Below are 18,972 nucleotides of genomic sequence, written 5' to 3'. Positions count from 1 at the left end.
AACACGTTACATAAAATTAGATATTCTGCGCAATTGCGGAAGAGGTTGCCACCGGCCACCCAGGTAGTATTTTAAATTTGGAGGCAGGCCCTGCGCCGCATGGGATGGTGGGGCACATTGACTGAGGAGACCCCCCTGTGGTATAATGGACGTTTACCTGGACTGGCGTCTCTCCAGGGTTTCCGGGGACAACATTGGAATCTTGACGCTAGGAAATGTGATGTCGGGAGCGACACTTAAATCTTTCCAGGATCTGAGCGAGGAATATGGCATGCCTCAGTCTGAATTTTTTAAATATCTACAGTTCCGTCATGCCCTTACACCGAGCCTGGAGGGTCTGGACTCTCTCCTGGAATTTAGCCCACTGGAGGCAAAGGTATTCATGGGAGACCTGGGGGACAAAAAAATATCTCGCATATACCAGACTTTAGTTACACACTGCTCTTCGACACTGCAGAAATTACAGGAGTCATGAGAAAAGGATGTAGGGGCATTGGAGGAAGAAGATTGGAGGGAGGCGCTGGCGGCCCCCAGAGGTGCGGCCATAGCGATGCGCCTGCGGCTCATCCAATTCAAATACATGCATAGTGTATACTTTACCAGGGAGAGATTGTGGCGGGCGGGCCTGATTGCATCCCCAGACTGTCTCCGATGTGGCCAAGAAGTGGGGACACTGATCCACACAGTATGGAGTTGTAGCTCTTTGGCTAGGTTCTGGAAAGGGGTGAGGGATTGTATGTCTGAGGTCCTGGGGTGGGAACTCCCTCGTACACCGAAGTTGGGTCTACTACATGTGATGGAGGGGTTGGGGGGTAACACGTATAAGAGACACTTATTGTTACTGGGTCTAACGTTAGCCAAAAGAGAGTGGCCACAGCATGGAAGGATCCCCGGGCCACCTCAGTGCTGGCATGGAAGAGAGGGCTAGACTTCTGTATGGGGCTGGAGCAGCCAATCTTTGTTGCCCGAGGATGCCCGCGAAAGCATTACAGGATATGGAAAAGCTGGGCGGACTTTCGGGCCTGTGGTTGGAGCCTCCGGTGGAACGGGAGGATTATCCGGAGGTGGCATGAAGGGGCCAAGATGGAAGGTGTGTGCATGCTGTCAGTTCACGATATTGTGCGACTGGGATGGGTGGGACCCGGGAGGGGGGAGTTGGGGAAAGGGAGGGTTAAGGGGTAGGGGGGTATAGAATTGTTAGGTTTGATGCTTCCCAATAACTCAAAATGAGGAGTAGATTGCCAATCATCTGATGTTGTATATTTGACCTGTAGTTACCTCCGGAGTGCGGAGCACTGCACCATATGTGCAATCTGTCAATAAAATGTGTTTAAAAAAAAAATTGCACTATGCTCTTTATGAAATATATGCTAGAAATAAGCTTCCGGAATTATTTTTGCATGAATAACCACACTTCACTTAGATGTTGGGATAGTTTAACAATTTGCTATACACAAATGTTTACTATTTTAGTCTGTTCTATATGATTTTAATATTGACAGTACTGTAAGCACTATGCACTTTACATATACGAACATCTGTGTTATTACAATTGATCTCAGGATGTATTATGCATTTTAATATCCCACGATGTGTCATGTTTTAGATATATAACAATTATGTTTTAGATATATAACAATTATGCTTCAATTAATGCTGTATAGATATGTGTTCCGTCACAGAAATGAATACTAGAAATGTGTAATAGTATTTTTACTATATCTGTCAGTGCTGACATACATCATTCGAAGCCCCCCTTTACCTCTAAATTTTCATTCCTGGTCAGCACAAGTCATGTGATCAAGGCTACTGTCTGTGGCCGAAACGCATCACAGCACCCATGAAATTAACCTTTGGATTTTTTGCACCAACTATATAAGTTGTCAGTTTCCACGTTTGTGCGGGACTGCACAAGGGATTGCTTTGTGTGTGTATTTATACGTGTGTATATATACACACACACACACACATATATATATATATATGCTCCACATTCACTTGATGATGTCATCAGTGATGTCATTTGAAATAAATGGTCATCAGTGATGTCATCAGTGATGCCACTGACCATGTCATGAATGATGTAATATGTGACATCATTAGCAGTGGATTGCAGGCGCGCAAGTTATAGTTAGTACAACTAACTATAACGGAGGAATTTCAATGGTTTTGTACGAGTGAAATGTCCAGCTAACTATAACACCCCTAAACCTATGGTTTTTTCAGTGAATTTCTAAGGTTTTTTAAAATGCTAATTCCTAACTATAAAGGGCCTGAAACCTATGGTTTTTCAGTGAATTTCAAAGGTTTTTTAAATGCTATTTTTAAGTGCAATAGTAGTTATACCTATTTTTTGTACTGAGTTTCTACAGTTTAACTGTTTATTTATAAATATTTTATTTATTATACATTATATATGTTTCTGAAAATTGCAACAAAAAATAAAAAATACATTTAAAACTGAAATATTTTTTATTATTGTTTTTTGTATTTTAATATATTTATATAATTTTCTTTTTAAATGTTTTTAAAATTTTTTTGGGGGGAGTCGCGCATCCAAAGCCTACCTACCCCAAAGGGTCCGCGTATTCTAGAATGTTCTTAAACAGCCAATCATTTCTTTGCTTTTTTCAAAACTGAATCTTATCCACCATTTTAGAAAAATCTTACTTTTCAAACTGCCATTTTATTTACAGAGACTCTTCTGAACCCATCCAGACCTCCTTTCAAGATGCTTAGAGTGTGGATTGTGGGACACAGCTATATTTTCAGGAGCCAAAGGTATGCAAAAAATAGAGGCATTGACAAAGACCTAGCTTTGCCAAATGTAGACATTAAATGGATTGGCAAGAGAGGGTTAAAGTGGCACCAATTTATGCCATTGGTTAAATCCTTTTTACATCTCAACACCCTGACCTCATAATTGTGCACTGTGGTCGCAATGACCTAGGCAGGTCTGGAAATACTTATGAAGGTCACCTTTGGAGAATTGATGTCACTTTTCCCCCAAACTGCCTTTGTCTATTCTAACATATGCCAAAGGCAGAAATGGAACTGGTCCAATCAAATTTGTCCACAGATTGAGAAAGCTAGGAAACATGTCAATAAATCTGTTTCAGCTTTTTTCCGAGATTATAGGATGGGGTCAATTTACCACAACAATCTGCGTTTCAATATGGATGGCATCTATAGGAGAGATGGTGTACATTTTACAGGTGAGGGTAACAGAGTGTTCCTCATGAACTTTAGACTCTGCATCGGTACTTACTTGTAGGTACCAAAATCTGTCCATAACCACAACAGCTCTTTTTAGAGCCACCCAAGAGCTAAACACATAAGCTTGATGTATATCTGAAAAATATATATATCTTTTTCTTGGAGTCGCGCTCCCAACGCGATAGGAGTTGCGCACCCAACGCGAGAGAAATCGTGCAGCCAATGCGCTGGAGTCGTGCACCCTAAACGTTAGAAGTCGTGCACCCAACGCGTGCACACCAGGGGGCCGCGCTGGATGCGGGGACCGTGGGGGGAGCCCCAATGCCTCCACAGTCCCAGCTGGCTCCCCACGTCCTTTGGGAGCCGGCATTGCTTTTCCACACGGGGAGATGCTAACAATCAGCTCCCCGTGTGGAAAAGCAAAATGGTTTGCAATTTGAAAGAGAGCAGGTTTCCCTGCTTTCTCTTTCAAAATCCAAACCAAGTTTGCTATGACAGGGCGAAGCCTCGGCTCTCGCCCTGCCATAGCAAACAGCAGTGTCCCGGGGGCGGACACCCCAGGATACTGCAGGAACCGGTCCTGGGCGCTGGCGGTCCCCAGGGCACTCGAGGGCTCCAGGAGGAGGGTCACGAGGCCCCCCCACAACATAAAAAGCCCCGGGGGTGGCGGTCCCCAGGGCTGAGGTAGCCTTTGAGGCCCCCTCAACCATTTTTGAGAAAGCCTCAGGGGTAGCGATCCCTGGGGCTGGGGGGGGCCTTTGAGCACCCCACCCATCTATTTTGCTGGGGGAGTGGCGGTTGAGCCCCCCACCCATTTATGTTGTAGACTCGGGGGTGGCTGTCCCGGGGCTGGGGAGCCCCTCTGGGCCCCCGATAAAATATAAAACCTTTGCCCCGGGAATTGGCCCCCCCGGGGGCTAATTATTAAAACCTGTGCGTTGTTTAATTATTATTTTTTTCACTGCAGGATCGAATTTAGCTATTCGTAGTTTTGGGTTAAATAGTTTGAACTAAAATGTAATGTGACTAAACTGAATAGGGTTGATACAATTAAATCGGATGTATTAAAATATGGCTAAAATTAGATTGCACGATCAGGCCAAGGAACTTTGAATTTTAGGTTCTAGGAACACCACCTTAGTGGGATCGCAGGATGTAACAAAGACCAAGAATGATTGAAAAGCTAATAAAGTATGATTAGATTTTCTTTGACCACCAATTTTGCAGCACTATCACTTAGTTAGCCAGCTAGATGGGACTTTGTCACAATATGCTAATTAAATGTAGATATCAGGAGTTTGGAACAAAGTATTATTCTTTTGTTCTGAAACAGCCTCGCTTCAAAAGAAGATGGGGTGATCATCAAGTGATGGTTGGCCTCTCTCCTATAAAACAAGCCTTATATACAAGTTTTATGTACATGATTTTGTAGACAAAGAGTAAAACTACTAGTCACCCCATATGAAGCACGAATAGTGAATAGACTGACAATAATTCAATGTTTAATAAGAATAAAATATCTCTTATTTCAGACTTAAGCCACTCCTAAACTGAATTAGCAGGGAAGATATACAAAGAAAAAAGAGAACAAATTGTGGGACTATGAAAAATCGCGTTCTGTGATGAAAACAAGGTCCGTTTGGTCAAAATCCAGTGTTAAGAGCTTTCTGCGACAATATAACTGATTATTAGCGTACTTTTGTCTTTTGTTTACAGATACCGTCGTCAATAACTAGGTTTGAATTATTGAGAAACTTGCAACATAAAATCAGCAGCCTTGATAGACTCCAGGCCCTTAATTAGGTAAGGAAACTGGAGAATTATCCCAGTTCTCAATGGTAACCATAATCCAAATATTATAGGCTTGATAAGTATTTTAATATTGTTCCAGGGGTGATCATCATATCAAGCGATCTTTCAACCCCTACAAAATACGTCTCCTCATAGCTTTTGGAGGGTATGAACAGATTGAATAAATAGCCTTGATATCCAGGGATGCGAGACAGTAAAAGTATCTTTCTTTCTCTTTCTTGTTTCTTTCTTTCTCTTCTTTATTTTCTCTCTTTTTCTGGTTCTTATTTATCTTTCTTTCTTTTTTCTTCTTCCTTTTCCTCTTCTTACTCTTGATATTTTCTCCCTCTACCACTTTATCTTTTTCTTTTTCGCTTCCTTCTTTCTGACTCCTCTGCCATTCTGGCTGATCAAATTGAGTTAAATTAAATACAAATAAAAGCTGGATGACCCCTGTATTCACATGGGTTTTGGGTCAAACACAAAGCTTAAGTGTCTATATATCAATTGAGATACCAGTGCATAGGTATTCCAACACAACGTTTAAAAACATGTATTTTTCAATGTCATAAATTAAACTGACTGTCCTTCTAAAAGTTTAAACAAATGGCATGGATACATTATGATATGTTTCTTATTTCAGATAACCTTGTTCACACTATAAGGAAGCAAGCTTTATTTCTGTTGAGGTCCTGCGGAAGGTGGTACAAACCCACCGAAACGCGCGTCGACCTGGCGTGATAGACCACATGACAACCTGTGATTCCTTAGCCACAGAAAAAAGAGAGTTTTTTTTTTAATGAGAGGGAATGTATGAGTTAGTGCATGTGTGAAGATATGTGTGAGTATGTTTAAATGTGTGCTCTGTAGGGTGTCCTTTGTTTTTGAATTTGTATATGCGATTTGGAAAATATATATATGATGACTTAAATTTTACTATTTATTGAAATGAACTCAAAAAAAGTATAAAATACATTTTTATATAAATGGAGAAAAAAACAAATAAACTAATACAAATATGATTGAAAGTGTTATTGTCATGTTTTGAAGGACTTTTTTGCAAAAGTATGTAAACTATGTGATAAACAAGCATTTGCAATGGAATGGTCTTGGCATTATTAAAGGTAGAGCTATTGGCATTGTTGATGACTTTTTTTTTTAATTTTTAAAATCATAAATAAATGGCATTGTCATTTATAATGCCAATAGCTTAATCTCTAAACCCACACACAGAACCACCCACACACATACAGAGCCGCCCACAGAGCCACCCACACAGAGACACCCACACACACACACACACAGAGCCATCCCCACATAGACAGAGCCACCCACACAGAGCCACCTACAAAAAAAGCTACCCACACAGGGCCCCACACACACACAGAGCCCCACACACACACAGAGCCCCACACACACACAGAGCCCCCCACACACACAGAGCCCCCCACACACACACAGCCCCCCCACACACACACAGAGCCCCCCCACACACACAGAGCCCCCCCACACACACAGAGCCCTCCCACACACACACACACAGAGCCCCCCACACACACACAGAGCCATCCCCACATAGACAGAGCCACCCACACAGAGCCACCTACAAAAAAGGTACCCACCCAGAGCCCCCCCCACACACACACACAGAGCCCCACACACACACAGAGCCCCCCACACACACAGAGCCCCCTCCACACACACAGAGCCCCACACACACACAGAGCCCCCTCCACACACACAGAGCCCCACACACACAGAGCCCCCCACACACACAGAGCCCCCCCACACACACAGAGCCCCCCTCACACACACACACACAGAGTCCCCCCACACACACACACAGAGCCCCCCACACACAAACACCGAGCCCCCCCACACACACACAGAGCCACACACAGGGAACAGAGGCCAGAAAAAACAGATCACAACGAGGGTACAGAGGCAATCGAGCACAAGCAGGGAACAGAGGGCAGAAAAACAGATCACAACAAGTAACATGGCGGCCGGCCTGATGAGCAGGGGAGGGAGGGAGGTGGGCTGCCACGGAGCGGGAGGGAGCCAGTGAGATACCCATCTAGCACAGAAGCACCTCAACCCCCCCAGTTCATCTCATCGCACTGGACTCGCCTACTACTGTACTGTTAACAGTAGCAGGTAGAAATCATGCCTGCTACCTACCCGGGCACTCGTCAGAAGGAAGCACGCCATTCTAACCATGAGGAGCTGCTTTTCACCCGGAAAGTTAAAAACACTGGCATCTGAAGATATCATGCCTGTGGTGACAGTTGGAGCAAATAGAACTACTTCCGTTTTTTATGAAAGGGCTTGAACAATTACATTAAAATTGCAATATCCCTCTTAATTATGTTTGGGGTCGTATTATCGGCGGATTCCACCCCAGTCATGTGGAATACCAGACTGTCCGACCGCTGCTGTCACCGTTCACTTTCAAAGGAAGAGGATCTGCTGCTTGTATTTAACAAGGGGAAGAGCTATACTCCTGAAAGCAACAACCCCAAGAACGCGAAGACCCACAAAACAAATCACAGACATCGTTCATCATCAGATGTTCCCCAACATATCGCCCAAACAGATCCCCACAACATCAAGCGCGTGTCAATCACACTTACCTGACGACTGAGCCTCCGCCATGCCCGGGCACTTGGCCAGTTCCCGGCGACACTCAGCTCCAGCGCCTCTCTCTCCCCTCCTTGCCTCGCGCACCCCCAGATGGCTTCCGAGCCTCGGCGCAATTTTCCCAGCAGCGAGTTAGTATTAGGAACGTCTAACTCCAGACGCATGCACACAGAGGCGCTTCGCTGGCCGCAGCACCCAGCTGACTGAGGGCTTACCAACCTTCTTTATCTACGTCGAGCCCTGTACGGCGGGATGGGCTCTGTTTAGCAGCTCCCGGCTGTAATACCTCGGCGGGACGGGCTCTGTTGTAGCTGCTCCCGGCTGTAATACCAACGGCTACCCTCCATCTTGAGACCGAAGCACAGCGCATGCCCACATCGCGCACGCCTGTACACTTCCAGCTCAGAGCGGAAAGCATGTACTACCATTTACTGCCCAAAGAGCATGGCATGCGTGTTTACTTCCGTTTTGTTGGACCTTTTTGGCGGACCTCTTCCGGCGCAGGAACAGATAATGTAAACACTGTTTGAACGCGCACATTAGCGAAAAGACATGACATTGTAGTGAGGAAGACGCGGAGTGTCTTGAACTGGTTCAATAATTTATTTGAGAAGCCATATTAAACTGAGTTCTTCCTCTCGCCAGTCAAGCTCAACTGGCGAAGGAGCCCCCTGCCTCGGCCGCTCGCTGCATGACTGCCCCCAGCGAGGCCCTCTCGCGGAAAGTCAACTGCTGGAGAGACGGCCGGCTCCCGGTGAATTAAATAAATAAAGGAAAGCTAGAACAACGGCACAAACAGAGGTGCAGGAGCACTAAAAACGGCACAAACGGGGGCAGAGGCAGAGGCTGGAGGCTCACCTTCACTGCGGGGGGAAAGAGAATGGCGGCTGCAGAACGTTCCAAATTTTTCGGATTGGGGGCGTGTTCGGTGTTCTCAGAATGGGCGTGGCCTAAAAGTGGAAAGAAGAACAACGAACACACCTCCAAATCCGAAAAGGACGGAGCCTATTCGGAGGGACAGCTCTCTCCTCCAATGGCTGGCCTCCGTTTAGGAAGCCAGCCAATGGGAGAGAGGCAAAAACAGAGGCGGGACAAATAGTCCACACTGAGAAACATTAAATCTCGGTACTTCCGGTTCTGCCTTCGGCAGACCGGATATTACCTCGACCTAAAAAGAAGTATTTGGGCCACGAGGGAATTTCTTTTCTTGTTGTAGTGTTGTTTTCCTCTCTATTCCCTGGCTGAAAGTATTCAAGAGGGGGTCCCTTATATATATAAACGAATCGAAACGTTTGCCAATACACGAGCATCGTGGAGTATGAGTCAGGTCAGCCCAAGGGCCTTCTGGAAGAAAGGGAAGGAGGCGCTTAACCGAGTGCCAGATGGCGAAAGTAGCCTGTGCAAACACGCAGGATGTGTTCAAGGACCGAAGTCCCGAGCTCGCGAATGCAAACATTTGTCTACCACATGTCTTCAACCAGCGAGACTCCCTAGTGGGTGGAAGTATCAGAGGAGAGGACAATGGCAGAGAAGCTGAGGCTGCCTGGACGACAGACAAGCCCTTGAGCCCTAGGGTGTAAGTACAGACAGACAGGGTCATCTGGATCCAGGCGATGACGATGAGCGAAAGCACGTTCCACAAGGTCCCATGAGGTGGGCCTCGCCGAGCTCCCCAGAAGAATGTCGGACAACAACGCTCCAAAAGGCAGCAAGGGTTCGAAATCCGCGTTGCCCTGGTGGAGCAGATCCAACAAGGGTACGGAAGGCAGAGAGACAGAAGGAGGCTGGACCGGCAATATGTCAGCAGGTTTGCGAACAACTCATGCAAACGCTGCACTAGCCTCCGTGGCCATTCTAGGTGGCGACAGCAGACCATAATTAGGGGACAGTTGCAGATTAACACGTCCACCAAAGGCTCTGCAGCCCGAGGAGGGCCATGCAATTGCTGCACATCAACATGTTCCGAACAACACGTAAGAAACACGGGGGTGGGATGACCCCCCAGGGACCTCATCCACCATTAGCAAGGGAGGAGGAACTGACTTCTCCAGAGTCGAATGACATTGAGATGCACCGCATCGACGTTGACGAACGCCAAAGGAGACTCGGTTGACCAGTGTTGTCAGGATGGCGTCGATCTGACATCCACCGCGATGGAGAATGCGGTGTGGGATGGCATCGACTCAGGGACAAGTCACCTGCTGCGGCGTCATCGCAGGGAGCACCACAGGACTGTGCCCCGACGCCGTAGGTGGACTGTGGCCCGATGTTTGAATGGGAAGCCCCACCGGGCAGACTCCCAACGTCGCAGCGACTCCGGAACTTGAGTCCGGGTACTCGACTGGCGCCGAGGGCGAACCCATCGGCGAGCTCCCAGTTTGAGTCCCTACCTCCTCTGTGGAGCCCGAAGGCGCTCCAGGGAGAGGGGTCGACCCAAAGATGGCCTGCAAAGTCTGGTAATAGGCTTCCATCTGGGTCCTAGTGGCCCCAACCCCAGGAAATTGGGGGGTAGGTTGGGTCGACTGCTGAGAGGCTGTGTCCAGTAAAGACCGGGAGCAACGGCCACCAACGTCACAACTACGTGAGGCCAAAGGCCTCTGTGACTTCTTCTTGTGCTTATCTGAGGAAGGCAAGCGATGGCCTCGGGAACGACTCAGTGACCCACCCCGAACAGGAGCCTCAGCTTGAGATGGAGACCAGCGATGCTAGACTCCGAACGGGACATCCGGGAGGACAACAATTTCATCATACGTTCCCCCAGGAACTTCCGCTGCAGCTTCCATCAGGCGGCGCACTGCACGGAGTTGTGGTGCTCACCCAAGCACCACATACAAATCGCATGCGGATCCGTCGCCGACATCTGCCGCATACAGGTCTCACACGACTTAAAGCCCAAAGGAATCGAAACACTGTTCCCAGACGTGAAATAGCGTCAGTAGAGCCTGAGAAACAGAAACAGGTCAGAGAAACCGCTTCTCCTGGATCTGCGCTGCAGGCGTGGAAAAGAAGAAAACGGACGTCAGCACGCCGGGAGGGACTTATATGGCTCCACTGATGTCATATCCCTGGACGACGTCAGTGCGGAGTCATGCGAAGCCATCTCCGGAGCACAGAGTTACTGCGGAAAAATCTCCAGATCCAGTCTGACGCCCGGAGGATATTCTAAGTTAAAGAATCTGCGGCTAGATGTCTCTATCAGATAGACTACTTTGCATTCATTGAAATCTATATTGGGATTAAATGCCTGTTTTGAGAATTTTCTTTTTTTTATTTTAATCAAGAAAATCTAATTTGTTTCTTTGAGGTTACTGACTTAGCTCTGTCACACTTTTCTTCGGTAGTATTTCTGTCTCTTGAACAAGCCAGTCCAACATAGGAGGATCCCTCAGAAGAATAAGAAGAGAGGTAACCAAATATCTGATTTCGGTCCCATTCTGTACAATATCTAGCATCCACATGTCCTTGTCCATGCAGGAAAATGGATGGGAATGCACCATCCACAGGGGTGATTATCAGTGCAGCTAGAACGAGGAGCAAGGGGCTACTTTGGGGTTTAGCAGACACTGCAGAATGCCGCAAACTGGTGCCCACTGCCAACCCCAACATTTCCCCACTCCCTTTAGAAGTGGATGAACCACTGGGTTATTGAATGTGCAGCTTCTAATGGCTGCGCCAACAGTAATCCCTGGCTCTGCCATTTGTCTGCCACAGACCGGCAGCGTTCTAGTGGTGATACCCTACCCTATAGAGGGAAGGACAACTGCCACTCATTTTCCCTTCCCATATCCACCGTGTTTTGCTTTAAACATTACACATACTTTGGCAAACATTCAGTGCTAGGAAGACAGTAGCAGGTGGCAGCTTCCTTCATAACATGGAGATCCCTGCCAGCTAGGATTTAGGTTCTGTTCATGTTCATTCTGTAGGGCCTGGAGGCTACTAGTTGAAGTCTCAACCAAGAAAAAACATCCACTGTTATAAATGCTTCTGCTTTTGATGTCCTTTAGGCATTTGTTTCTTTCTACTTTCAAACCATGCACTGTTGCAGTTACACTGAGCAAGTTTAAGATATGAGCTAGTTGCCTCTGTCCAATGGAGGTACACTGTTGTTAAGAGGTTTCAGTCTCCACCCTCAAGCAATTCTCTGGAGGTTAAGAGGAGAAGGGACAATTTGCCGATGTTGAGGGTGAGATGATCTAATTCTTTCAAAACTGGCAAGGTGGTAAATGTTGTTAGTTTTAGAGTTTCTGTAACAATTTCATTTTTTATAGCAGGTCACCCTTGATGTCAAAGGTATGGTGCCAGGCACTTTGCAAAGATTTGTGATGCTGACTTGGGGCTAAATATTAGCTCTTGGTGTTGGTATTGTTGATCATCAAATAGGCATACTGTGGATGTTTGGGATAGATTTGGGATATGACAATAGACAACCAGCTGATCGACTGTAGTGAGGAAAAGACTTTGATTCATATCCAGCATGCAATGATGCAAGATACTTGTTTTTCGGATATTTGGTTAAATCTCTTAGGACTAAAGTGCGCCGTCAGTCTTCAGTTTTTTTCAGGATGCCATTTGGCCTATTTTCAGCCACTACATTTTTTGTAAAGTGGGATTCTTTGTTTATTTCATGACATTCAGAGAATCATAACAACATGATATTATTAGCTCACCTGTTGGACTAGTGCATCCTATTATTGTGTTTTCCTGCTGGTTATCGGAATAGCTTTCCTCTTCTTCTTCTTCTTCCTCCTCTTCTTTTATGTATATAGGAAGAACTCCTGGGATACTGCCATGTTCTGTTAATTTACAAAAAGTAAAGTTAAATTACATTTCATACCACACAGCTTTCAAGCATATAGTATTTAGCAGTGGCTACCTACAGTTTTTTTTAAAACCAATAGGATTGTGTCTTAAGGACAATGTGTGCTAATAGATCCTAAAACCTCTAATGGCTATCAATCCAAATAGGTATAGCACGATAGAGGGCCACATGTAGAAATAAAATCACTTCGCCTTATTCAAGAACACAAAAAGTGAGGATGACAGAATGTCCCATTGCTTGGTTTCTGTTTGGGCCCCAACTGTAAAACCTTTTAGTGGATGCAACAAACAACACAGTTAAGGAAGGAATGTGTGGATTATTCTCAGCCACCGACAATCGCTTCAGGGATGCATTCTAGTCCGAAGCATTTTGTCCACCATGCCGGTCATATGCAAATCAGCCTTACTCTGGCTCCAATAGGAGCATTCTAGACAGAACTGCTAGCATTAAAGTCACAGGAAAGGGAAATCACATGCTGGTATTATAGTACCTATGATAAGCAGTGCCTCAAGTTCAAACAACTAGATAAAATAGTCAAGGTCTTTACAGACTACTATAGGGCTTGTACCAGGAAAACAATTGGGTAGATGTAAAAGGGCTGAAAACAATTAAGGTTATGGATTGATGGCAGCTCGTGGAGCAATTTAGTTCTACCTTGGAGCGTCCATTTATGCTTGAAGTGGTGAGAACAGGCTTAAAAAATGTTCCATATAGAAAAACCATAAATGCCATCCCAACAAAATATTCTCAGTTAGTCATAGAACTCTTCACATTAGTTTTACAAGTGATCTCTGATTTTGACAATGGGCTCAGGATCTTCGGCACATAGAATGAGGAATAGGACAATCATCATTAAGTAAAACAATGACACCCAAAGGTCTGCCGTTCATATAGACCAATTGCACTGATTAATTTAGATGCAAAGGCCATTGTGGATATGCCTCACACATTATTAAAATCATCACCAAAATTGTCTCCCCTATGCAACATTCATTCTACTGGAAGCTGAAAATGTTTTTTCGGTTCAGGCTTTTCTTAACCGCATCGCTGCGGCGGCTTTTCCCGCTGTGTGCGGCAATTTTCAAAATACCGCGTTACATGACGAGCTCAGCTCGTCATCAGCATACGAGCGCCGTAGCTGATGACGAGCGGAGCTCGTCATCAGCAGCGAAGAGGTTAATGCATACAGCGGGTAAGATGTGTATAGCACCTATATGTTTAGGTTGTGTTTAGACACTATACAAGAGCACTACCACCCAATCCAAGTTAATAATATTGGGTTCCAATCAAAGTTCGAATCAAAGTTGATTATTGTCATTTAGCAATTTAGTCCGGGTTGACCACTTTTCCTATTCCTTTTTTTAGCCTATCTAGAACATACTTTCACATGACAGACTTTTGTGTGGTCACAGTAAGAAAATGTCAGCTTGCGCCAATGACGCAGTAGATGTGAAATCATCAATTAGGGCTACTAAGTTGGAGGCTTGATAATTTGGTTTAATATCTGCAAACCTCATAAGTTAAAAAGAAAAACTTCAAGATCTTTACAAACCAGGACACTCATGCGGAGAATACCAGAGTTAGTTAAACAGGATACTTGTGGTCTTGAGTACAAGTGATGTAGTTTGAATAATCAGCTTGAATCATGTTGAATATATTGGTCTGATGAAGAAATGTAAAAGAGAAGGTATATTACAGCAAAGATGGTCATCTTACCCACGGGTTTATGACTTTTTTATGGCAATCCCCTTGTAAGTTCCCTGAAACGTTTTAACTTTAAACACTTAGATGCTGCATTTGGCAGTTTTGTATGAAATTTTATAAACTCCCCCCAACACTCACAAAGGTGGGCCTCGCCGGAGGCCAAGATGTCTGTGCTCTCTCAAAGCCCCTAGTGAATGCACTGTTTCTTCACCCACTCAAATAACTGAGATGTCCAGTGGTCTACCAGAACTGGTGCACATGTTGGAAAATTGCTACGGTGGGAAGCAGGCCCTTTTCAGTTGAGGTAGGTTTTGCAGCATCACATTAAGTGAGGGCTCTTGAGTCTCCCAGTGGGCCGCTGGAGGATGCCCAGACGTGGGTCCCAGGCTCATTGTGCCACTGGATTCAAGCTATCCTGGCTGATGAGGGATGAAACCCCGAAACAGGTCATAGGATGCTTGTTTCTGGTCCAGGCAGGGCCTGGCTTGACCGTTCAGGCTGGACTGTTCCCATGAGGCACAGAGTCAAGACAGATTTGCATATGGCCAGGTCTAAACTGGGGTGGCATGGTGAGCAAAAGAATGATGGATTTAACCCAGATCTCTTGGCTCTGGTGAATGTTTTAATTTGTTCTGCATTCCGTCCATTAACTGTGTGTCTTTTGTTTACTCGCCCGGAATATATTAATCAGCACCATGGCTGGCAGACTCTGCAATGTGTCAATGCCCGGAGAAGGTGGCACACCTGTGACCTGAGAGAAAACCAGAACACTGGAGCTTGGCGAAGTGAGTGGCTGATTCTGGGCTACCAACAAATATAGGAACACAATGATCACCTAGCACAGTGACAAGCCAGAGATATGTGTTGGGGAGGAGCAGTCACAGGCTGCAACAGCAGGGCTCTTTTTGCCTGCTGGACTCTGCTCCTGATTCAACCAAGGTGAGGCCTGCACTCCAGGTGCAGACATAGGACAGTCCCCCTATGTTTGCAGAGTTGCTCTCCACTTTATGACATATAGCAGAGGATGACACTTCGCCATCCCACTTAGCAGTTTGCGATCCTCCAAACATTCAGAGAAAGCAATTGCTCCTAAAAAGAAATGGAAAGCAGACATATATTGTGAAAAACGGTTCCTGGAGTAAAAACCGTAAGAGAAGGTGGGAAGATCTCCTGGGCAGCTGGACCTGATGAGAACGGAACAGAAACTACTCAAGTCAACTAACGTGCTCAAAGCAGAACAACAGAATACTAACACAATTGAAATGCCAATCCAAGCAGTGAAGGAGACAATTGTGGGCTTGCAAACTGAGTTTCACAGGTTGAGCAATCTGTAGAGAGGCTGTCAGCTACACTTCGGATGATGGAGGGCCAGGACTCGTTGACAAAAGATGCTTTGAGCAACCTGGCAGACTTTAAGGTTTGTGCTCTTGGAAGCATAGTGCAGCTTGAGCATTGTTGTGAAGTCCTAGATAACATCAGGCACTGCAAGAGCACAATTAAGAGAACTTGATCTTCCTTGTATTGAAGCCAATAATTGAGAATATCCTGGGTAATCTGATGGGTGGCTTGAATGGATTTATACACTGAGGTGTGCGAAAGATATATAGGCTTGCGGCTAAAGTAAGGGCTGGCTAATCTGATTTGCAAAGTATGGTGATGGTGATTTCTCCAGAAAGTAGGGAGGCAATCCTAAGAGTGGTGCTGGAAGTCAAACCTACTGAGCATGCAACAACTACCTTTTTTCACGTGTGCCCAGCAACATAGTCCACGCAAAACGAAACACTGCTGGATATCAGGAGAGACTTGATGCCTAGGGTCATTAAGTCTACTATGAAGATGCCACTACAGTTAAAGATATGCTACTAGAGCATACAAATAGTAGTTACACAGAGAGATGCTGCTTGGTCTTTCCCGTAGACTTTGCAGTGGAGAAAGAGATAATACTGGATGAGATAAAATAATTCCATGTTGGTGAGGGTACAATCTTGAGGTGAAGTGGTGGATGGAGCCTGGCCTACACGTCCTGCACTGTTACATTTTCTAGGGGGATGTTGTTTATAGGGTTGCATTGTTTTATATCAACTGTTTCATGCCTTTTTGGGATACTTAGTGTCTTCCTGACGGCCTCCTAATGAGTGGTGCGTTTTCAGGTTGTTTGTGTAAAGTGAAATATTGTGATATGTTAAGATGTGGATCTAGTGTTATGAGTAGATGTCTACGGAGGTTGCTGTTTTAAAGGGAACTGATGTTAACTTGTGCAAGACCCTTTGAAGGTAATGCCCATCTACAGTGTTCCCATACTCAATAAACCTTATTAAAACATAGAAGTAACTCCGTTGAGGACTGTGCTTGAAATGGTATCACTGGGCTCCAATGAGGAGAACAATGGGGAACCAGATGGAAGCATGATCACTGGGTCTTTCCTTATCTGAATGCAATCTGCAGGAAAAAGTAAACTTGATTCTTGAGCTGTTATAACGAGTCAACTTATTGTAGCTATACTCCTTTTAAGACTTCCTCAGGATTTTTTTTAAAATATATTTTTATTATTTTTAAATAAAACAACAAAACAACTCAGCAGGTGCACTTCAAACTCATTCCATCGATTACAACCAGCACGATGTGCAAAAAGCAATGGTACAAAACAGACGGTAGTATGGTTATCCTCTTTACCCCTCTTGGCATTGTCTACCCCGTAGTACATAACTCCTAAGCCCCACAGCTGACTTTGTGTCTATATGGATGTTCCCAAAAACATATCCAAGCCATTGCACCACTCTTTCAGGGTGGGAGTTTCTGGTCTCCCCTAATATTTAGATATGTCACGTTTTGCTACGAGGCCTAGGTTACAGAGAAGGAGTTGGTACCTTGTAATATCAACATCCCTATGTATGCCTAACAGGATATATTTAGGGTCTATCTGGATGTGTGTATGGAGTATTTTATTTAGTTCTTGCAGGATCGGTGTCCAGTAGCCACAAATTTGCTGGCAGTCCCTTAAAGTGTGGATGAAAGTGGATGAAAGAACCGCGCTCCGTTATGCAGCGCAGACACTCAGGCGTCTCCGCCCTGCCCATTGCATGTAATTTTGCCCTGTCATAATATACCCTATGAAGAATTTTATACTGGACCAGTCATAGCTGAAGCTTATTTGCCACCTCCCTCGGGTGCATTAGTGCCGACTCCCAATCGATGTCTTCTAATGCCCCCACGAGGTCCCCCCACTTATCCCGAAGCGCTAGTTGGTTCTTGGGTGCATTGTTTATTAGGGTTTCATACGTCCAGGAGACTGCTTTCTCTGGTATCTCCTCCTGGAGCAGCCGCCCCTCCAGCGGGGCAAATTCCGGGAGATCAGTGATGTCAGGGCTGTGCGCCTGCCTAGCATGTCGGAGTTGAATATATTTATAGTGCTGCGTGTCTGTCAGGCTATACTTTCTCTGCAAATCAGGAAACGTCATCAGGGCACCCTGCCTCATTATGTCCCCTAAAGTGGTAATCCCAATGGTATCCTACCCTTTAAAACCCTGTAGCTTTGCAAGTTCAGGTAGCAGTGTGCCTTCCCATAGGGGTATGGCCTTGGTCAGTCTTTGTCCCCATTTCATTACCTGTTCGGCTTCCCTCGAAGCCTCAATCGCCCTCTGTGTCGCTGGCAACAGACTTCGGACCCCGTGGCCCCCATATATGTAGTGAAGATATGAGTTTTTGGAAAATTGGAGACTCTCTAGGGTGTAGGTGGGATGGTCTTGGGAAGCATGTCCCCACTCGTTGATAATTACGAGGTGTGCCGCTCTATAATATGCTTGGACATCTGGCAGTGAGATTCCCCCATTGTACTGGCTTCGTTGCTGCGTTTGCAATGCCACTCTAGGGTGGCCTACGTCCCAAAGTAAGGTTCGCAGCTCTGTGTTTATCGCTCTAAAGATAGCTTCCGGTATTTTGCAATACGAATTCTGAAAAACGTATAAGAACTTAGGTAGTGTAATCATATTAAACATAGTCGCCCTCCCAAGTAATGTCAGGGGAAGACGCCTCCATCTGGTCGCGTCGTCCCGGAAGTCCGCCAGGACACGCTGAATATTGCGGGTTAGACAGGTTGTCACATTTCCTGAAATATAAAGTACTAGATATTTAAAGCCTTCTTCAGCAATGGGGAGATGTATGGGAATGGACTGCATATCAATGTGGCCCCCTATTGAGTATATGGTCAATTTCCCTCAATTAATCTTATACCCTGCCTGCGCACCGTAGTCTTCAACTATCCGAAAAATAATAGGGAGTGTGTTGTCTGGGTTGGTTATGTACAAGAGGATATTGTCTGCGTAGAGCTAGATTCGCTAATCCAGCAGCTGGACTCCAGGGTCTGGGTGTATTCAAATCAGGCAGGCCAGCGGTTCCAGGACAAGCGCAAAGAGTAAGGGGGAAAGAGGGCAACCCTGTCGAGTCCCCCGTTGGATGGGGAATTCAGCTGATTTGACTCCGTTGACTCGTACTCTAGCTCTAAGGTCTGTATATAAGAGATCGATCCATGTCCGAAAGTTATGTCCAAAACCCAATCTAACGACTACTCACCGTAGAAAAGGCCAGTGCACCGTGTCAAATGCCTTTTCGGCATCAAGGGATAAGAGCAAATGGGGGGACCTCATTCCCTGGTCGCGTCCAGCCAGTTTGCCAACCTACGGAAGTTGAGGCGTGTGGTGCGCTTAGGCATGAAACCCGACAGGTCCTTGTGCTACAGGGACGTAATGATCACCAATAGCTGTGTGTCCAATATATTGGTCTCCACATTGAGGAGCGAAATT

General features: G+C 45.6%; 1 protein-coding gene across 4 annotated transcripts in view; it reads right to left on the bottom strand.

The window, feature by feature from the left end:
• The window catches only part of LOC147662040 (uncharacterized), a 253,861-nt gene that overhangs the window by 18,296 nt on the left and 216,593 nt on the right, over nt 1-18,972 (bottom strand). For all 4 annotated transcript variants that reach the window (XM_086951162.1, XM_086951161.1, XM_086951163.1 and 1 more), the window contains one exon: nt 12,318-12,443. In XM_086951162.1, coding sequence (XP_086807288.1) covers nt 12,318-12,443 — 126 coding nt within the window. The remainder of the gene's footprint in view (nt 1-12,317; nt 12,444-18,972) is intronic.

Source organism: Lissotriton vulgaris, unplaced genomic scaffold (assembly GCF_964263255.1).
Source record: "Lissotriton vulgaris unplaced genomic scaffold, aLisVul1.2 SCAFFOLD_241, whole genome shotgun sequence".
In the NCBI taxonomy this organism is placed as follows: Eukaryota; Metazoa; Chordata; class Amphibia; order Caudata; family Salamandridae; genus Lissotriton; species Lissotriton vulgaris.
Note: the sequence above shows the minus strand (reverse complement) of the source record. Positions and strands in the feature narration are given on the sequence as shown.